An 18,835-nucleotide genomic window follows, 5' to 3' on the forward strand; every position below is an offset into this window, starting at 1 on the left:
TATTTTATTGTTTTACAAGAAACTCCCTCAAGCTCCCATCTCACATTACACTTCCTCACTGAATGGGCTATAGTTTTAACAGATATATTCAGACGGATATGTCTACATACATGTAAACATATACAAAGTGTGTTGCAAGTTATGTAAAGTAAAGAAATCTACTATTCACGAAAGAACAGGAGCCATTCAGTGCATTTCAACTTCAATGTCACGTAAGACTTCAACTACGTGTTGAAGACTAAGTGGGCTACATCTGAAGTAGAGAGCAGATGACCTCACCCTGGTCTCTATATTAAATATCAGCGCCATGGCTTCTGGAGGTTGAGACAGCGCCAGAGTGGAGGAGAGAGAGGGACATGAATGGAGAGCTAGCAGCGAGGTACAAAACAATCCCTCATCCTTTTGTAGTCTCCGTTATAATGCAGAGACCAAATCAAACCACAGTATTGCAAGTCTACTCTGACAGCGCAGATCTCGGCCAGCCTTGACAGTGAATAACTCGGTGCTAAGCCCAGCATCTACAAGGGAAAAAGGATGCTGTCCGTATGCAGTCTCATCAAAAGCCCCACAGGATGCTGCATTGATCCACATCTCACCAGCTTTCTGTCCAGTTGTCAAACTAAAAGTAAGCCTTCAAAGGAAAAGTTTGAATCCAATATCTGGAACCACATGTGTACACGGTATTGATGGGCTTCCTAGTGCATGATCTCCAAAACATTAAAATGAAATATAGCCTCATAAGCTCATTTTCTTTGACAAAATCAGTTTATTAAAAAAGACCATAGGATGAAAAAGCAAGCATTAATTATGTGAATTGACAGTCCATATTAGTTCATTATGAGTGAGAACAGATAGCTGGTGTTTGTGCTGGCACTAATCTAAATACATGATAGCAAACCAGACAAAAGAATAAAAAAAAGCTCTCTATTCCCGTTGAAAGTCAATGAAACTTGGCAATGGGAATCCCAAACTAAATTAAGTGAATAAATAAAAAGCTGAACATAAGGGCATGCACGGCGCAGGCTAATTATTTCAGAGGACTGATTGGCCTTGAGCCTGGGGTGATGTTGTGCTTTGTTCTCACTGTGTGCCTCTGAATGAGGCCCGGATATCAAGCTGACAGCCTTCATCTTTCAAGGCCCAGCCCTAATTGCTCTCAGTAGGTAGTCAAGCAGAGTCCCACCCCAGGGCGCGGCGGTATGGCAGGGGCACGTTGAAGAAGGTGATTAAATCGATATGCTTAAAAAGAACAGCAAATGCTAATGAGACAGAAACTTGATTTCTTTTTCGGATTTCAGAGGGAGTTTGCGTGGGTGTCCGTACGCGCGCGCGTGCGCGTGCGTGCGTGACGGACGGTGAACGGATATGCAGAGCGACAGGAAAGTGCCTCTGTGTAATCACCCGAGCATGGCCCTGAATTGGAATGGAAACAGGTGAGCGAGCCTCCTTAATCACAGCCATTAGCTGGTAAGTATTGGAAGGTTTGCTAGGTCACCATGGGAATACAATTAAGATTTATTTTTCTTGAGCCACTACTTGAAAGGTTTCACCTCTTCCTAAAATACCACCATTTCTCACACGTTACTGGGAGGTGAGGAAGCCCTCAGCCTCCAAGGACAGTGAGAACGTATGTGTGAGAAGAGATAGAGGGAGAGATAGCGGTATAGTACTGCATACATGGGAGCAGCGCATTGGGACTCGACTGACTGGGCCCACGGGGGGGAATAATTAGTTAAAGATATAAAGAAAAGAGCTGACCGATAACCTAAAAGGTAGCGGCGTGAGATAACAGCAACATGTATCTTCTTAACCAATTATAAAATGGTGTGTCCCTTCACCTGCATGGAGATTGAGCCATGCAGTGACCAATGAGCAGAGGACCAATGAGCAGAGGACCAATGAGCAGAGGACCAATGAGCAGAGGACCAATGAGCAGAGGACCAATGAGCAGAGGACCAATGAGCAGAGGACCAATGAGCAGAGGACCAATGAGCAGAGGACCAATGAGCAGAGGACCAATGAGCAGAGGACCAATGAGCAGAGGACCAATGAGCAGAGGACCAATGAGCAGAGGACCAATGAGCAGAGGAGGAGGATGTGGAGCCATGAGCTCACACAGGCACCGACACACACCCACACACACACCCACACACACACCCACACACACCCACACACACCCACACACACACCCACACACCCACACACCCACACACCCACACACCCACACACACCCACACACACCCACACACACCCACACACCCACACACACACACCCCGACACACACCCACACACACCCACACACCCACACACACCCACACACACCCACACACACCCCCACACACACCCACACACACACACCCCGACACACACCCACACACACCCACACACCCACACACACCCACACACACACCCACACACACCCACACACACCCACACACACCCACACACACCCACACTTATTGGCCAGCATCTTGGACTTGGATTTAAATTGCTGACCATAGAAAGATACTAAAGCCGTCACACACACACACACACACACACACACACACACACACACACAGACACACACACACACATCCTGTCAGTTGGACCTATCCAACCAATGCATGTTCAAAGATTTGTCTTGGTTATACAGTAACTAGTGAATGTCTGACTCCTCTCAACAAGTCTAAACCCCATGGGATTCAGCGTGTCTTAGTGGGCTTTGGATCACACGGATATAAATCCTGGAACACACAGATTGATAGAAATACACACACGTTTAAAGATAGAACAGTAATGAAAAACCAAAGTTCTTAACCAAACTCAATATATAGAAAAGGGTTTTCTGTGTGTGCGTGTTCCTGTGTGTGTGCTTCTTATTAGCTTAATTTGACGGCAGACGGGGGATGACAGGGTCCAGATGGAGACACGCTAAACCCCACGATGATACCATGATGTATCTATGAGCTGGGAGTTAAAGAGAGAAGACTGAAGAAGCGGGTCCAACAGGCCCAAAAAAAAACACAGTCGCATAAAGCGTCAGTCGATGTGTAGTGTGGAGCCTCTTTGAGGGACTCCCACAGGGCCTGCATGGAATAACAGAGAAGAAGATGATAACTACGTCCATCGTATATAGATGAAGGCATTAGACACACACCCACCCATCCTGTGTGTGAGGTGTGAGGACGCTGGTGTCTAGAAGAGGATTGCCTGTATGGCTGTGTCCCAGGGCGGATATCAAAGCAGGCTGAGGAAGATAGGGGGGATCGCCACCCCTACCAACATCCTCTGCCAGTTCTCAAGTCAGTTGTGGCTTGTTAGCATTGAAAGTTGATTTGTGATGACTCATCACGCATTTTGTAATGGCTGCAAGGTTGTGGATGCGTCAGCCGCAACATAATATTCTCCATTATGTGGAGCGACACAGAAACGCCTCATGGAACCACTGCCAGACGAGAGGCCGGATCACATGTCGCTGACAGTGTACAACGATGGGAAAGTGCCCACCCTGATCACAATCTGGGTGTTTTCTGGAAGCATGCAGTCGTAATACCATATCATGCAGCACTAGCACATTGTAAGGAGGCTACACATATCATGTTATTCTCTGGGGAACCACAGACCATAGCATGAGGCTGTTTCCACAGAGAGAGACTATGGACCACGTCCGAGGAGTCTGATTAAAGGACGCCAGAGCCATGGTAAGACAGGTAAATGAAATGACTTCTATCCTTCTTATGGATACGCGAGAATCGGGTTCCATTTCCAGCACAACATAAATATCATGGGATGGCTTCAGCCATTCAGTCTCTCTCTGAATTCTCTGCTCATGTGTGCGTTGTTCTTCACAGACGCTTCTCCCTCCCCATATAGTGTCAAATGTCAATGCATTCAATCACATAGATACAGCCTCAAACCCCCCCTACAGACGCAAATACCAGGGCCGAGATAAACACAGATGGACTCACTACAGGCACAGCGGTCATGCCCACGCACTCTTTAACCCTTCAGGGTGTTGCTGGCCATTGTAGCGTACTGCTACCTCAAGAAGCTGAAGGCCCAGGTGGAGGGTGTATCTCTCAGCAGGAGATCGGATCACCTTTGATTAGATATCCTGCCTCTGAAACGGAAACGGACAGCTCAAGAGTAGATAGAGATGCCTGGTTTGTCTGTTCCTGCATGAATGAGTACACGTATCACGACTGAGCTACACTCATTTAATAGCTGAGGTACGCAAACAAATGTCCAAACACACACACACACACACACACACACACACACACACACACACCCCCCTTCTCGGGGAGGGAGAAAAACGGTGAGCGTGAGTCATCCTCCCCCCTGCCTCACCTCACTGGCCTGCTGGCTCTCAACCCGGGGGCAGAACGCGCTTTACAACCTGCAGACGCACTCAGAGAGAACCACGTCTAACCCGGTACAAAACAACTACATGCAAGATGCAACGTGAGTTTATAGTTTCATCAAAACACTGACTGCTTTCAGTGTTTCAACTACTTCAGTCAGGCCAAACATTCATGGACAATAAAGAACTGGGAGATCAAACCATCGCACGGTCCTCCCTGCCTTCACTAAATTATCCGCTATTAAATGTGACGGATCACACTTCCTTTTACGGACACTGCTTCGTCCAGTGCTGATCCTGTAGCCTAGAGTTGAATCTGGCTGTAGACAAACAGATTCTCGCTTCATGTCTCACTATACTCTACACACAGGCTGGACTTTCATCTTCCAATGAATGCAAATGAGCACTACATGTAAATGTTGCCAGGCATAAACACAGTCCATGTCCTTTCCTTCGCCCTCATCAAGTACCATCAACAACAACTACTGAGGGTTCCTTAGCATAGAGAGCGCATCCAGAGACTTATTATCCATCCATGGATAAAATGCATTCATTACAGGCTTCTGTTAGCGCCAGAATGGACACGCGTGTTCCGTCTCAGAACAATGAGCAAGTGCCCCGCACTCTGGAGAGAACCACACCACACCTGGCACTCAGAGGTCACACACACACACACACACACACACACACACACACACACACACACACACACACACACACACACACACACACACACACACACACAGGTAAACACCATCTGGCCATCCCGAGTTGTTTTCCCATAAGATAGACACGACCTGTTCCACTCATCTACCCTAATGACCAACACACACACAGTAGACACATCGACTCACTGTGTCCCTCCAATCCATTATTCACATTATGTAAATAGGACTCTGCTAAACAGGTCTGGAGACATACTACTCCGCTGCCCATCAATGAAGACTAAAACTTGTGTAAATAAACAAAGTATGCATGTCATTTACTGTTGCAGATATTTGATCCATAAGGAAGCAAACTAAGGGAGAGTAAACTAAGGGAGATGGTGGGTGCATAAGCGGTTCAGGTGTTGCAGCCCAGTTCTAATGGAACTGAGTCAAATAAAGTACTGAGCTGCCTGCGACTTGAACAAAACCAGACATCCTTGACCGAGCCAGGGCTTCTTGACAATATTCATTCAATGCACTGTTTACTGAAAGATGGAGCCACACAGAGCAAGAAGACAACCAGCCAGGAGTGGATGAATGCGAGTGTATGTGTGTGTATAAAATACATTGAAAGGCCACATATCTTATAAAACTGATGTGTGAGGGACGACAAAGGCGGAGAATATCAAATAAAAGAAACATAAGTGTAGCAGGGCCTTTTTCCTCTCAGGAAAAAGTGTAATAACCTTGGGCAAGAGTTTAATAATAATTTCCTTGTCTAGAATACATTTTCCGTTAATTTTTCACATTTTACCGCTGATCATATCATATAAAAGGGCGACTGGAAGAGAGAAAGATTGACCAAGATAATTTAAATGTATATGCGATCACAAACACTGCATTGAAATATGCCCCTCCTCCAACTGCCTTTTGTCAAAGGATATGGTCAACCGTTATCCATTAGACAACAGTGCCATCTGCTGGTGGCAAGTGAGAACGACAAAGCACAGATGAACAGCACATCGTTTCCTGAGACGGGGTGCAGATGAGGCACATCGATGTGTTACAGGAGCCTGACAATCCTGCTTTTGCAACAAATGTAGGTAGTTTCTCTCTGCAGATCAGTCTGGCTTCTCCAATAATCCCGATCACACAGGGATAGTGTATGTATATGGCCTCAGGGATAGTGTATATGGACCCTGGACCCAGGGATAGGGTATGTATGTGGACTAGGGGTGGGGAAAATAATCCATTCTTCGATGCATCGCGATTCTCGCTAGAATGATTCTGTCTCGATGCAGATAAATTAATAATCGGAATAAAAAAGCCACACAAAAAAGCCATTCCTGTGCAGTTCCTTTGACAACCAGCAGGGTGCAGAGTTGTGCACATCTGATAGCGAACGCTTCTCTGTGCTGCATGCACAACACAGATCTCAGCGCCTTCTGCCCGGGCTTGCTGGTGTGTAGGGTGATATATCGGTCAGCACAGTGATGATGAAACCTGCTCATACAAACCGACACAAGCATGAAGCCACGCCCGCGTGCCTGCAAACAGAGGTGCATGCATGCCTAGACTACACAACTTTCAATCTATGTATTTTTATGTGTGGGCAAGAGAGTGAGTGTGTCTATGAATGTGTGTGCGTGTCTGTAAAAAGCCTGAGTCATGGAGGTCCTGCAGCAGCCTGGCGAGGAGCCCCCCCCCCCCCCCCCCCCCCCACCCTCGGTCAGTGGGCTGAAGCTAGCCCTGGGGGAGAGGGCGCAGCTAGTGTGAGCAGCCAGGAGGTGTCGGCAACACTGGGAGAATGATGTGTCACACTGATGGCGTAAAAATAGTTTTTAACACTCTTTTTATATTTTTCATTTAGAAAGGAGGTAATTGGCTTGTGGATTGAAGTGTATAACATAAAATGTATGTCCACAGCAACGGGGTCACAGAATAAACGTCAAAAGCCAACACTGCTCAAGTTCAGGGATTGACCTTGCTGTACAGATATAATAAACCATCCGATTGCAGCCAGGGATTACTGAGATTTGAGGACTGGAAATAGCTCAGAAGGCCGAACAGGACATCTGGGAGCTGGAGCAGAGTAGCTCACTTCTAACAGGTCCAGACCAGTGGGTTTGTTGATGGAAAGATGTGCGTGTGTTGGTGAATGTCAACAACAACAATGCACTGAGATCGTAGATTGTGAAGAGTGCAACGCAGAAGCAAAACAAAGACGGCCATGGTTTTCTTTCACCCACTCATCAAACTACCAAGTCCACTAATGTTTAGGAGAAGGCAGAGCCACACTAACGTATACAAGTTCTCCTCTGCCTTGCATATGACCTCCCGGGTACTAAGTGTTTGATGCAGACCCTTAAAGTGTGTGTCATTGAGGGTCAATCCCGTCTGTGTTTACATGTGGGTCATTGAGTGTGCGGCTGTTTGCGTGTGGTCCACAGCAGAGATCAGTACACAGCCGGCTCCAGGACTCACCAGCCCGGTGAGCGAAGGGGCAGACTGCCCCAGGGTCTGGTTCCTCATCCACACCAGGTTGTTGCCCTCCCCAGGGCCCAGGGGCGGCGCCAGCCCCCCCGCCGGGACCTGCCAGAGCTGGCTCACCCCGCCGTGCAGGCTGCTGGACAGTGGAAGCAGCTGCTTACCTAGAGGACCAACAGGGCAGGAAGGGGACAACCAGTTAAACCCGGCGGCCATGCTGCACTGGGCAGCCGTGTGCTCCAGCAGGCTGAAATCACCCACTCATTCAACACATCGTTAGCCTCAATTAGCAAATGACCGTGTCCCGGTTGAACCCTATTCAGGGCTCTCAAACACCGTCATCACTATTATGGCAACGCAACGCACAAAATATCCAGAGCAGAACCTCAGAGGACGAACCCAAGAGGATTAAGACCCAGGACCAATGGCGAATCAATGGAATACAGATCAACAGAGATGAAGTGAAGTTATTAAATACTATTTGATTTGGATATGATGTACATTAGAACATGGTCAAACAGACCCACATATTTTCTTACTTAAAACGCATGTTTGAGCAATATCACAAAAGAGGAAGCTATAGTGAGTATATGATATCTGGGCCTGGACTTTGGGCAGGGAACACAAACCCTTTCCTGCACAATAGCCTGCTGCTTTCTGAAGGTCGAGGAAACCACCAGCCAGCTCCTTTGCATGTTGTTAATTCTTCTCTATTGAAATAAGAGTCTGTTGACAGTCGCTTTGGTTAGCAGCTCAGGATCACTAATGGAGGCTAGTTAGTGGTTAATGTTGAGTGATACGTGTCTAGTACAAATACCTAGTGCTGGATGGAGTTCCTCTTGTCCGGTAAAACTACTTGGTCAAACTGTATAATGCTAATAGTATCTGTGGCTGAGATGCAACCCTTTCTTCAAAATGTCCCGTTTGGATGGTAGAAGTACACAGCCAGTGTGAGCAGCCATGCTGGGGAGGGACTAACGCCGGAGGGCGAAGGCCAGCGCTGGGCCATGGCAGATGAGTGTGAAGTAGATATTAATGTGTGCACAGTGGGGGGGTCATAACCGCAGCCCCCCGCTGCATCCATACTGCACACATGCAGAAGCTTGTGCATTCACACATCCTGTCACTTTACGACAGTCCTGCCCATGTTAACGTTATTGATTGTTTATTAAATGTTCTTGCTTCATTGATGACCATTGAATATAATATGGTTCTGTTCATTTAACAATAACATCATTATTTTGATTACTCTTTTAAAAGACAAAGGTGAAGGAATGTATCTATTTATTATAAACATGTATATTTCTTTATTTAGGTATTTATCGGTACATTACTAAAGAACATTCAGCAGCCTATGGTTGGATGAACGCTCCAGCTGGGCCCGGGGGGCTGTGAACAGTGAACCCATCACACCCGTTCTGTGTGGGTGTGTTTTGAGGGTTTGCTAGCAGTGGGGGGGTGCAGTGAGGTCTACATGTGGCGGTCCGGCTGGAGACCCAGACGGGCGGGGCGGGGCGGGGGCGGGGCGGTGGGCGGGGCCTCACCGGTCATGGCCATGCTGCCGCGGCGGACGCGGTTCTCGTCCTGGCTCAGCTGACGGTGCAGTTGGGACTTGGTGACGGCGGCGGCGGCGGGGGACAGGTCCGGGTTACTCAGCTTCCTGAAGAGGAGCGGTGGGGGGAGCACAAACTCCCTCTGAGAGGGGGAGAGGGGGGAGAGGGGGGAGAACAGGAGGCATTAGCCAAATGGGTCAGGATTACACACTGAACATATTCAGTCAAAGAAAAAGATCAACGCCTAACCAGGATAATCAAACAGGACCAAACCGATGACACCAATATGCATGGCTTCCTATTAAGATGCAGCCTAGGGAAACGGGAACAGAGGACGCCACAAAAAGCAGTTCTCCAAAACAATTTATAAACATCACAGTATGGAAACAAAACAGACGCGTACAATAATCTGAATTATTAGTCACAGTTTATGATCGGACCACCACATCAGTTCTAGACCCCGCACGTCGTGGAGCAAAACCTCAAAATGAGCAAAAATACACTTTAATTCCAAAGGAACAACGTCAGTTGAATGGAATTATTTTGTTTCCAAAAAAGACGACCAGAAACAGGAACTTTGTCGAAAGTGCCAGGCAATTGTTGCCCCAACAAAAGGCAACAAGAATTATTTATTTTCCCATTTAATTTGCCACCATAAAGCTCTGTACAACGCTAAAAAATCCCCCAATCATCATACAAGGATTAATAATTATCTACTTTTTTTTTTTGTGATTACGCTACACGTATCGCAGAAAGAAAAGAATATCGCAATCAGATTTTCTTCCACTATCGTGCAGCAAAGATCCTCTCAGCGATTGGTTGACAGAAGCAGCTTCCTGTCGGAGACAGGGCCTGTGAGAAGTTGGTAATGAACAGCAAACCGTTCAGAGAAACTCACATCACATTACACAACGAAAGCCTGTGCTAATCCTCGTTTTTGACAGTTTAAAAACAACCATTGTCCCATTGATTAGGGTGGATCATATGAGGGCGGATCATATCTGCCCACATCCAGTCACCCACCAAGAAACAATCAGGGCTCAGCACAAAGAAGGACGAAGACAGAGGTTCACCATGGCCTGCGCTCCACGTCGCTCCGCCCCCTCCTGTCTCTCTGGCCACTGTTCCTGCAGCCAGCCATCCAACCCGGCCTGCCACTGTGTCCAGCCAGGCCCTTCGCTCACGTTATGCAACAAGCACAGTCAATAACATCTGTTATCAAATTGTGAATGTTTCCCCCATTAAGGTGCACTGCTCTCGACTCCCCAGGCTCGCACGGGCACACCCCAGAACACACCCCAGGACACACCCCACAAAGACAACGAAGAGCCATGGTGTGCATGGCGTGCATGGCGTCTCTTCTGCAGCTGATCCATCGCCTACCTCAGCGCCTTTTGGAACCTAAAGCTCCGTCTGACAAATACGACTCGAGAAAATTGCCAGCAATTTAAAAGCACTACACTCGTGTTTGTCAGCAAATGCACTGGCACACACACACACAAAACAGCTCCAAATGACGCTACACTGATGCAACAGACAGCAAAAACTAACAAAAATAAACACTGAATCAATCCTCTTATGTGGTACAGCTGGCAGCGTTGAGGCTACGGGATCCAACATGTGATTGGAAATCTGTCCCCAGACTGTTGTTGACGAGCGTGAGGGGAAGTGTGAGGATATTGCCTCGGTTTGGCTTGCTGCTGAAGTATTAAAAAGTACAGATGGAGCAAATTAAGAGAAAAGGGGAGGGGAAGGGGGGAGGGGTAAAGTTGGCATGAGATTTGCACGGCATACACGTGACAGCATGGGTCCAACATTGATCCTGGTGTGTAGCAGATGGACAGCCACTGTATGGGCTAAGCACCACCTCTCAGTTGTATGGTGTACCCTGGTTCACTCAGCAGTACAGCCTACCCCTCCAGCCAAGAGGAGCCATACACACAGAGGATAGACCAATGACTAAAGGGTAGGTGTCCTTTCCTCCTGAACAGGCTGTTTATCCGCAGCTGAACAGAACATCTCTCGGAAAGGGTTTGTGGGTGTGAATTTGTTTGACATGAAGTATGAACTCTGGCAATGACCTCTCGCCTGTGACATACACAGTCTGCAGCTACTCCTCGCTCGGGCCTTTTAAGGCACACAACCTCTTGACTGTTTTCATTCCTTCCTCTTCTCTCCATGTGTCCTCCTCTGTCCGTCTTTCCAACCCCTTTCCCTCAGCTGTGATCCCTAGTCAATGCCTCCGACGAGCTCAGCCCCTCCTCCGTACAACGTCATCCTTAGGGTCAAGCCTTGGACACACAATGTGTCCATGCTGGGGCGCATCCATCATCTAGGGCTGTCCAGTTCTGGCCGATTGATTGATTGGTTGGTCGATATGCACTCAATAGTTGATAATTAATCTGCGTTCAGATAATTGGGCATTTCATACTTTTACATTCACGTCTCCACATTTCAGTACACAGAATGTATCCACAAACAAGCTTCAAATGTTGACCACCATCTACTAAATCAGTGGCTCGTTAAGAAGCATCCTTCTGCCTCTGAACTGTCTCTGAGTCGGACCACGAGTGGACCTGAAACCCACGACCTTCAGTAAACACCACTAATGGGATATTTATGCTAGCAGGTAGAGTAGGAGGCACTGTGGCCGATTCATCTAGAGATAACATGCGTACATATATTTTTTTATTTCACGATTGATTGGTCGTAGAATCTTCTACCAAGATGTTCTTTGGTTGATAAGCCCTACTTTAGTCCCATGCAGAGCTTCCCCTCCGCCTCACTTTATTTCCCAACTCACCCGGTGCCTTCCAGCCATCCCACATCTTCAGGTCCCTTGTTTGAGGTTGATGCCACCCTTCGTACCTCCGGGCAGGAAATGCCAAGTTCGTTCTGATTGTTCCAGTGCCACTATTAAAAGGCTGACGGTAAGACAGTGATGGAGAGGGGTCAAACAGTCAGAAAGAAGGCCAGAATGCCTGTGGTCTGGCTGCTTCGGTTTTGGCTTGTGCAGAACTGTTACATCAGGGGGACTCTTCACACGCATGTCTGTGCAAGAATCTCATTGCCTCATACATATTTCCTGTCTGAACAGAGTGTTTTTGTCCTGGTAGTGCTATGTCAGGGGCTGTGTGTGTGTGTGTGTGTGTGTGTGTGTGTGTGTGTGTGTGTGTGTGTGTGTGTGTGTGTGTGTGTGTGTGTGTGTGTGTGTGTGTTCATTCAAGTAGTTCTAAATGGCCTATTAAAAGTCTGGATATAGCCCAGGCTTTGAAACACTTTAGAACTCAAGCAAGGTATCCAGAGCAAGAGGAAAAAAGGGAAGGTGATGAGAGGAAGGGAATGCAGAAGGGTGTACTGGATTGACATTGGGGCTTTAGGGAGAGAAGTAGGAGGAAGAGAAATAAATCCTGGCCAGCTGAGGCCAAAAGGACCGTTTGGTTGTGGCTTGCGGCTTGTGGAAAAATGTTTGTCCACACACAAAACTACCATTCCCGAAGCATCATGGCACAGACTACACTACAATGGTGCCCACATGACAGAACTCATAAAATGATTTAATGAGGCCATGTGCCACATAAGGAATGACTCATTTCGTGCGTGGGATGCGAGGATAAATGCTTTGGTTTCATTGTTGGTGAATGACATGCATGGGACAACCATTGGTCAAATATAATAGTTGAAAATAAATTTGCCTGCCAAAAATGTGGTTCATATTCACTCTGCATTACATCACAGCGATAGCTAAATTGCATCAGCTCTCAAAGTGGCCTTTTGGCCTACGTCAAATAACTCTTCAGTGAGAAAGCGAAGGAGAAACAGTGGGCCTATTCACTGGGCTCACTGTACATCCCAGTGGCCCATCACCAACGTGTGAACTACAACAAGTCATAAACTCACTCAACAGGTTCAAATGATTTGGCCAATGGCTTCAGGCCATTCCAGCTGAAAAACAACCAGTGCCTTCAACCCACAGCCGAGCGGACCACTGCTCTCTGGATTAAGAGGGCTGGGCTCTGGTCTGAGCATGATGTCACACATCGCACAGGTCATCATCGATACAGAAACAATTACTGGGAGGAGCCTCCAGGGCCCTCAGGCTCACGCAGGGTCACATGTGATGTGCGACTGGAACGTCTGGAAAGCTTATTTCACACAGTATTATGATCACAAGGGAAGATTTATCAGTTAAATGAATCCAGAAGAGACACCCTAAACCTGGGAAGAGCAACCATGTCGTGACACAATGTCGTCACAATCACGAGCTTGCTTGTGTGTGCATGTCTCCAATGGTGTCTGAAAAGTCACACACAACTACTAATTATTTCAGGGTTACGGGAGGACAGAACAGTGATATAACAATATTGCAACATGGCGCTAAGAGAGTGAGAAGGGTAGATCATGGTAGAAGGACCGAGTGCTGATCAACGGCAGGTATCAGAGCTATAGATATGAGGTAACAGGGTTAGGGTTAGCACGTCTGCCCAGCAGGGGGCATTTCTGTTCCCATGGGAAAGTAAAACAGCACGACAACGTAAAACCACTGACTTATTTAAATGTGCAGGTCTTATTTTATTCTCAACTGTGATTTGATCATATATGTGATACTATTAGCATGGGACGATTACGGCAAATACCTTATTGACTATAAAGTAAGGCTATCTTAAGTATGTTATTTTTCCATCTAGGGGATAGGTTCATAAAACATAAAATGGAGTTGAGAAAAACAGGGAGGGAGAGAAGGAGAAAAGAGACAGAGGAGGGAGAGGGGAAGGAGTGAGATGAATAGGTCTTGGTGGGGGCTGATATTGAGGTCAGCCTTAGCAGCCAACCTCCTGCCCCTCTCCTCTAATGAACCCATCCCTCCCAGTGCGTGACCTTCAGTGGCCGGTCCCAACCCCCCAGGGGTCAGTATGGGAACATCAACCACACAGCACCAGTCAGCTCCATGGTAGCTGCTGCCTTAAAGAACACCGACCTGCTGGGAGGACTTCTAAATAATGGGACACTTGATTAGCACACCGCTAAATGTCACCATACTCCCTATCATCGCATTACCACCTGCTTTAAACAAGATGATGCCACTGCCTGATGTGGTAAAGAAAGGCTGTATAAGTGCGTGGGCAAATAACCAGAGATAGACTACACAGATAAATGTGTTTGACGATCAATGCATAACCATGTTGCCATGTTGCTGTGTTATATGTAAAACATATAACATAGACACTATATTTTCTGCATTGCATCCTATAAGCTTTGGCCATTCAGATGATTGCACATTGGCCGATCTGAAGCAGAGCTGATGGGGAGCAGATCCTCTTTTAATCTGTCCCATGTTAATCACTGAGCCTTTCTCCCTGGATGCCAGGTTGGTGCAGACGTCATCTCAGAGCTTCAGCTTGATACACCAATCTGTCCTCTTTATTGGCCTACTAATTCCACTTTTGAAACAATATGTACACAACTCACCAAAAAAAAAAAAAAAAAAGTGGGAAAAATGTTATGCAGTAGTTAATCAAAGAATGTGTAGAAAATGTGTGGCTAGAGACGCAGAGGATCTGTACAGCTCCACAGCCAACAACGCCAATATTCACTCCTTCTTTAACCTTGTGATGACAACACATCCCGCAGACGGACGGAGGGGAGGGTCGACCTGATACGTCTTTGGGAGACAGTGGGCGTTTCAGCAGAGAATAATTATGAGATTGTTTTGGCAATGTACATCTGGCAGAAAACACCAACTATGTCCTTTCTCTGTTGTCTGGGGGTGGATGCGCTGAAGTCCAGCTCCCTCTGGTAGGCTGATGTCAGACCCGGGAGGGAGCTCTTCCCCGTTTTGGCACGACGTGCGGAAACATCCAGCGTGCTTTCAGCAGAGGCCTGCAGACTCTCTGTGAGCCGAGATCTTTGGTCTTAGGCAGTCGGAATTACCTTCCACCAACTAAACAGGGGCGTCCGAGGCCCCTGACCTGTTCAGAGGTCAAGCCTAGTGGCGACTGCCCTACCTCCTACTGAGGTCAGCAAATTGCTGAGCATGCAGTCCTTATCTGCATTTAACTAGCAGGACGTCGATTTAGTCACAGAGCGTACCAAGGACCGCCCCCTTTTGAAAGGCTCTGGTTCCAGACGAACATTTTCCATTTGTTTTTCTCCATTTACTTTTCAGAAAATCATTATAAAAAAAGTTTTGAGCATGGAACGATGCTAATGAATCCGTCGAGCTAGTCGTGAACATAAAACATTTGATACGGGCCAAAAAATAAATTGAAAAACGATCGAGTTCAGCGGCAGCAGTTATCGACTTTCACGGGTGCGTTAAGGTTTCCATGGTAACAGCGAGCTCCACCAATCAAAGACGTTGTGTTACACTTTAGGATTGTGCAGTGCTTTTAAATGACAATGCGAATAAAATATGTTTTTTCTAAAACTAGAAGTTAACTTCTTCGACTTGTGGCTTCTACAGGAGCATATACCATAGTTTCAATATGCTTTGGATGGTAACGACATTATAGATAATAATCAAAACCTTTATGCAGAACCTGAATGGGACTTTAACTTCCAGAACCACACACAGTCTATAGTGGATATTCAGACCATAGTACAAATAATTTAAGAAGAGGTGCTAACAATAGGTATATTTGGATGCCAAGTTGTTGGCCTAAGAGGTCTATGGAGACTGGGCCTGTAGCATTGTGCTGCTCGAGAGGTTTCTGCATCATAAAAGTTAGTTTGGCCCGACATGCCGGCTTGGGGACTTTGCATAATTCTAGACACTTTGGGTAGACCACATAATGAACCTTTGGATTTAGTAGGATTAAAAGTATCGTCTTTAAAAGCTTAAGAATTGGTTTCAGCTACTGTATCTAGTATTTTGCTCAACTGAAATTGTATAAAGATATATACTGCATTCAGCCATTTCCTAGATTTGACAAACAAATCTTTCGTAAACAGAATATCATTGAAATGGATTGTTGTGAGGCCATCTGCATTGCTCGCAGCAGCGGCGGCCTTATGACTGGTTAAGCCTATCATCTTACCGGCTTAAGCCTTTGTTGTACAAGTTAGATTTGTGCCCCTTTGGATATCAGACCCTGTGTTTTTGGGGGACCGTCCGTCACATCACACTTCATGGAGTCATGCCAAAACCAAATAACAACAAATGACCTTAAAGCCCATTTTGATGCTTTAGTGGCACATTATGTGGCAAAAGCTTCCAAGCGGAATGTCCCCATAATGTCAGGGAGCGCACTGTAGGTCATGGTTATACGCTCAAAGAGCCTCGCTACTCCCCACAACCCCACCTGGTTCCACCCTGGTCTCCAGGCGTCTGTGTGGCTCTCAGTTTGCTGTATGCCATTAGTTATTGTGATACCGATGCTTCCTAGAACGGACAAGAGCCCCAGATTGAGATCTCCCACATTGCTATAGGCAGAGACAACAGTATCAGAAACATCCTGTTAATCCCTTCCCAGTTCCTTACCTTGCCTGAGTTAGCCACAGCCAACACTTATGGGTATTTCTGTGGCCAGTGGGGCCTTGGAATGGAATCCGTCTCCCTAATTGACTGTGGCATGGTATTACTTACGTATTCTCAAAGTCATCATAACACCGACCTGGCATGCTATAATATTCCCAGGTGAAATTAGGCCCACTGGCTGGCAATATAAATGTGTGGTTTGGCAAGGTGTTCGTTGGATTAACAATGCACACTGTTTTCATTCATAGAAGGGTCCAAGGATAAAGTTATTGTTGAAAACTTTAAACAGGTCCTTCTGTTGACCTTATAAATATAATTCCCATTCCTTCTATTGAAACTGGATTAGAAACAATGTCTCTTGAATATAATGCAGTCCTGTTGTTAAGGTCCTTATTTATCAAATTAAAGAGGAGAGAGAGAGAAATATAAGCACACAATTATCAAATGGTATTGATAGGCATAAATGACCATTTAGATCAAAGACTGGGAGAAGGTCCAATTTAATTTGAACTTGAGGCACCATGAGCCGTCAGTATTAAGCTGCTGTATCAGGGATAAGCAGGGCGAGAGCAGACTCGCTCATTCCTTTTTCAATCTAATTCCTCCAAATGTGTGCAGCACCAAGACTTGGCTGGTTTGTGTAACGCTCAAAATATATAACGTTACTGTAGGAGCCTGCTGCCGCTGCAGTTTGAACCGGCTGGTGGATTTACTCTTGGTTGGTTGGCCACCACAGGGGGTTGTGTGTACCTCACAGATCAGCTGCCTTCCCAACGAGGGCCGAGGTAACACAAGAGAGGCTGTTCAGAAGTGTCTCACACCATACAAACATCAGATGTATACATAGCGTGCATCACGGCCTGAATGCAGAAAACGTAAAAGCAAAACGTCCAAGAGACCGGACCAACACGTATGCCTTGGGGTCATACTGTGCAGATAAACTATTTTTTTTATTTACAATGTTTTACAGGATTCCTCGAAGGAATTGCAACATGATGCACACACCTGGCACATAAGCACAAACGTCATAAGATGCAAGATGGAGTGATCGAGTCAAGATAAAGTGTGTAAGCTGTTGCTGATAGACCAGTCAGCAATAAAGAGGGAGGAGATACAAGTAGCAGGTTGTTGTACAGTGATAGCTATATGGTGGTCACCAGAGAGTGAGTCTTACTAGGAGTATGAGCCTAGTACTGCAGCAACAGGGATCCTTCCCGTTCGGTCATTCAGGCTGAGGGACAATTAGGATACCCATGCAGCAGACCATGGCAACGGCTAGGCTGCCAATGGTTAACTCAACCACCCATAAAATGACCTCATAGACCAATGAGTCCTGATGGCCCTTTGCAGAAAACAAGGTCAGTTCAGACAGATCAAGGGAATATTAACAATTCCAGTTAAACATGTTGCGATAGGTGTAGGTTTCAACAAGAACCACAATCGCCAACCAGCCACACTTTCCTTAAAAGCTGAAGTATATAAGATGGACCCACTGTTAAAATGGGTACTGCATTAGGAGTTTACAAAGCTGTTCGAGCGGTGTCTGCCCCTCACTCCTTCCCAGAGCCGAGCTCACGCAAGTTTCAGGTTGAGGACACCGAGCAAACGCTAGTGCAAGAAAAGACAAGCGCATTGTTTTGAGACGAGTGCAGGTTTTTCTATTTTGACATGACAAGCGATAATGAGACCTACACGGTAAGTTCATCAGCGAAGATATATGTTTGAAAATATATACATAATGCAAATTATAAAACAGCTCATTTGGCGTCAGTCAAGAAACCTTCTTGGCTGTCAGTGGTCTACGCAATCTTCCAAGTGCAACCCCAAGATGTACCCCTGTTTAAGCAGGGCTCTGGTCATGGAGCTTTTAGAAAGAGGCTTTTTCAGGTTGGGTGGATTCCGGTACAATCCTAGTTTAACCAGTTTGTTTGCTTGCTTCCATGGCTGCAGCGCGCTGTGTCTTGTCTGCCAATTTGTTTCATATCTGGCAACCCGGGGTACTGTGAGAATAGTGATCCATAACACACAGGCCAAAACAAAAACAAACGTTCCACCCAGAACGGAAATTTCAGAAGGAGAGCAAGCTGGCTGTAGCATTGTTGAAGGAGAATCCTGTATTTCAGCACTTGATGGTCATTTTATGATTCAGTACAGTACATCTGCTACATGTAGCTCCTTAAATAGCCTATAAACCTCTTAAGGAAGATAGGGTTCAACAGGTTGGATGTTCCTCTTGAATACATGGATACCGTGTGTGCTTACACAGGTTTTTGTTGATCTGCCTTGAGTGTCAAACTCAATATCCTGCACACATGAAGTAGTCTG

At 46.4% G+C, this 18,835-nt stretch overlaps 1 protein-coding gene across 8 annotated transcripts in view; it reads right to left on the reverse strand.

Annotated features, from left to right (window-relative positions):
- The window catches only part of mast2 (microtubule associated serine/threonine kinase 2), a 107,816-nt gene that overhangs the window by 83,274 nt on the left and 5,707 nt on the right, over window positions 1-18,835 (reverse strand). For all 8 annotated transcript variants that reach the window (XM_060067080.1, XM_060067087.1, XM_060067078.1 and 5 more), the window contains 2 exons: window positions 9,025-9,175; window positions 7,478-7,644 (listed from right to left, as the gene is read on the reverse strand). In XM_060067080.1, the coding sequence (XP_059923063.1) occupies window positions 7,478-7,644; window positions 9,025-9,175 (318 nt within the window). The remainder of the gene's footprint in view (window positions 1-7,477; window positions 7,645-9,024; window positions 9,176-18,835) is intronic.

The sequence above is a fragment of the Gadus macrocephalus genome, chromosome 12, assembly GCF_031168955.1.
Source record: "Gadus macrocephalus chromosome 12, ASM3116895v1".
NCBI lineage: Eukaryota > Metazoa > Chordata > Actinopteri > Gadiformes > Gadidae > Gadus > Gadus macrocephalus.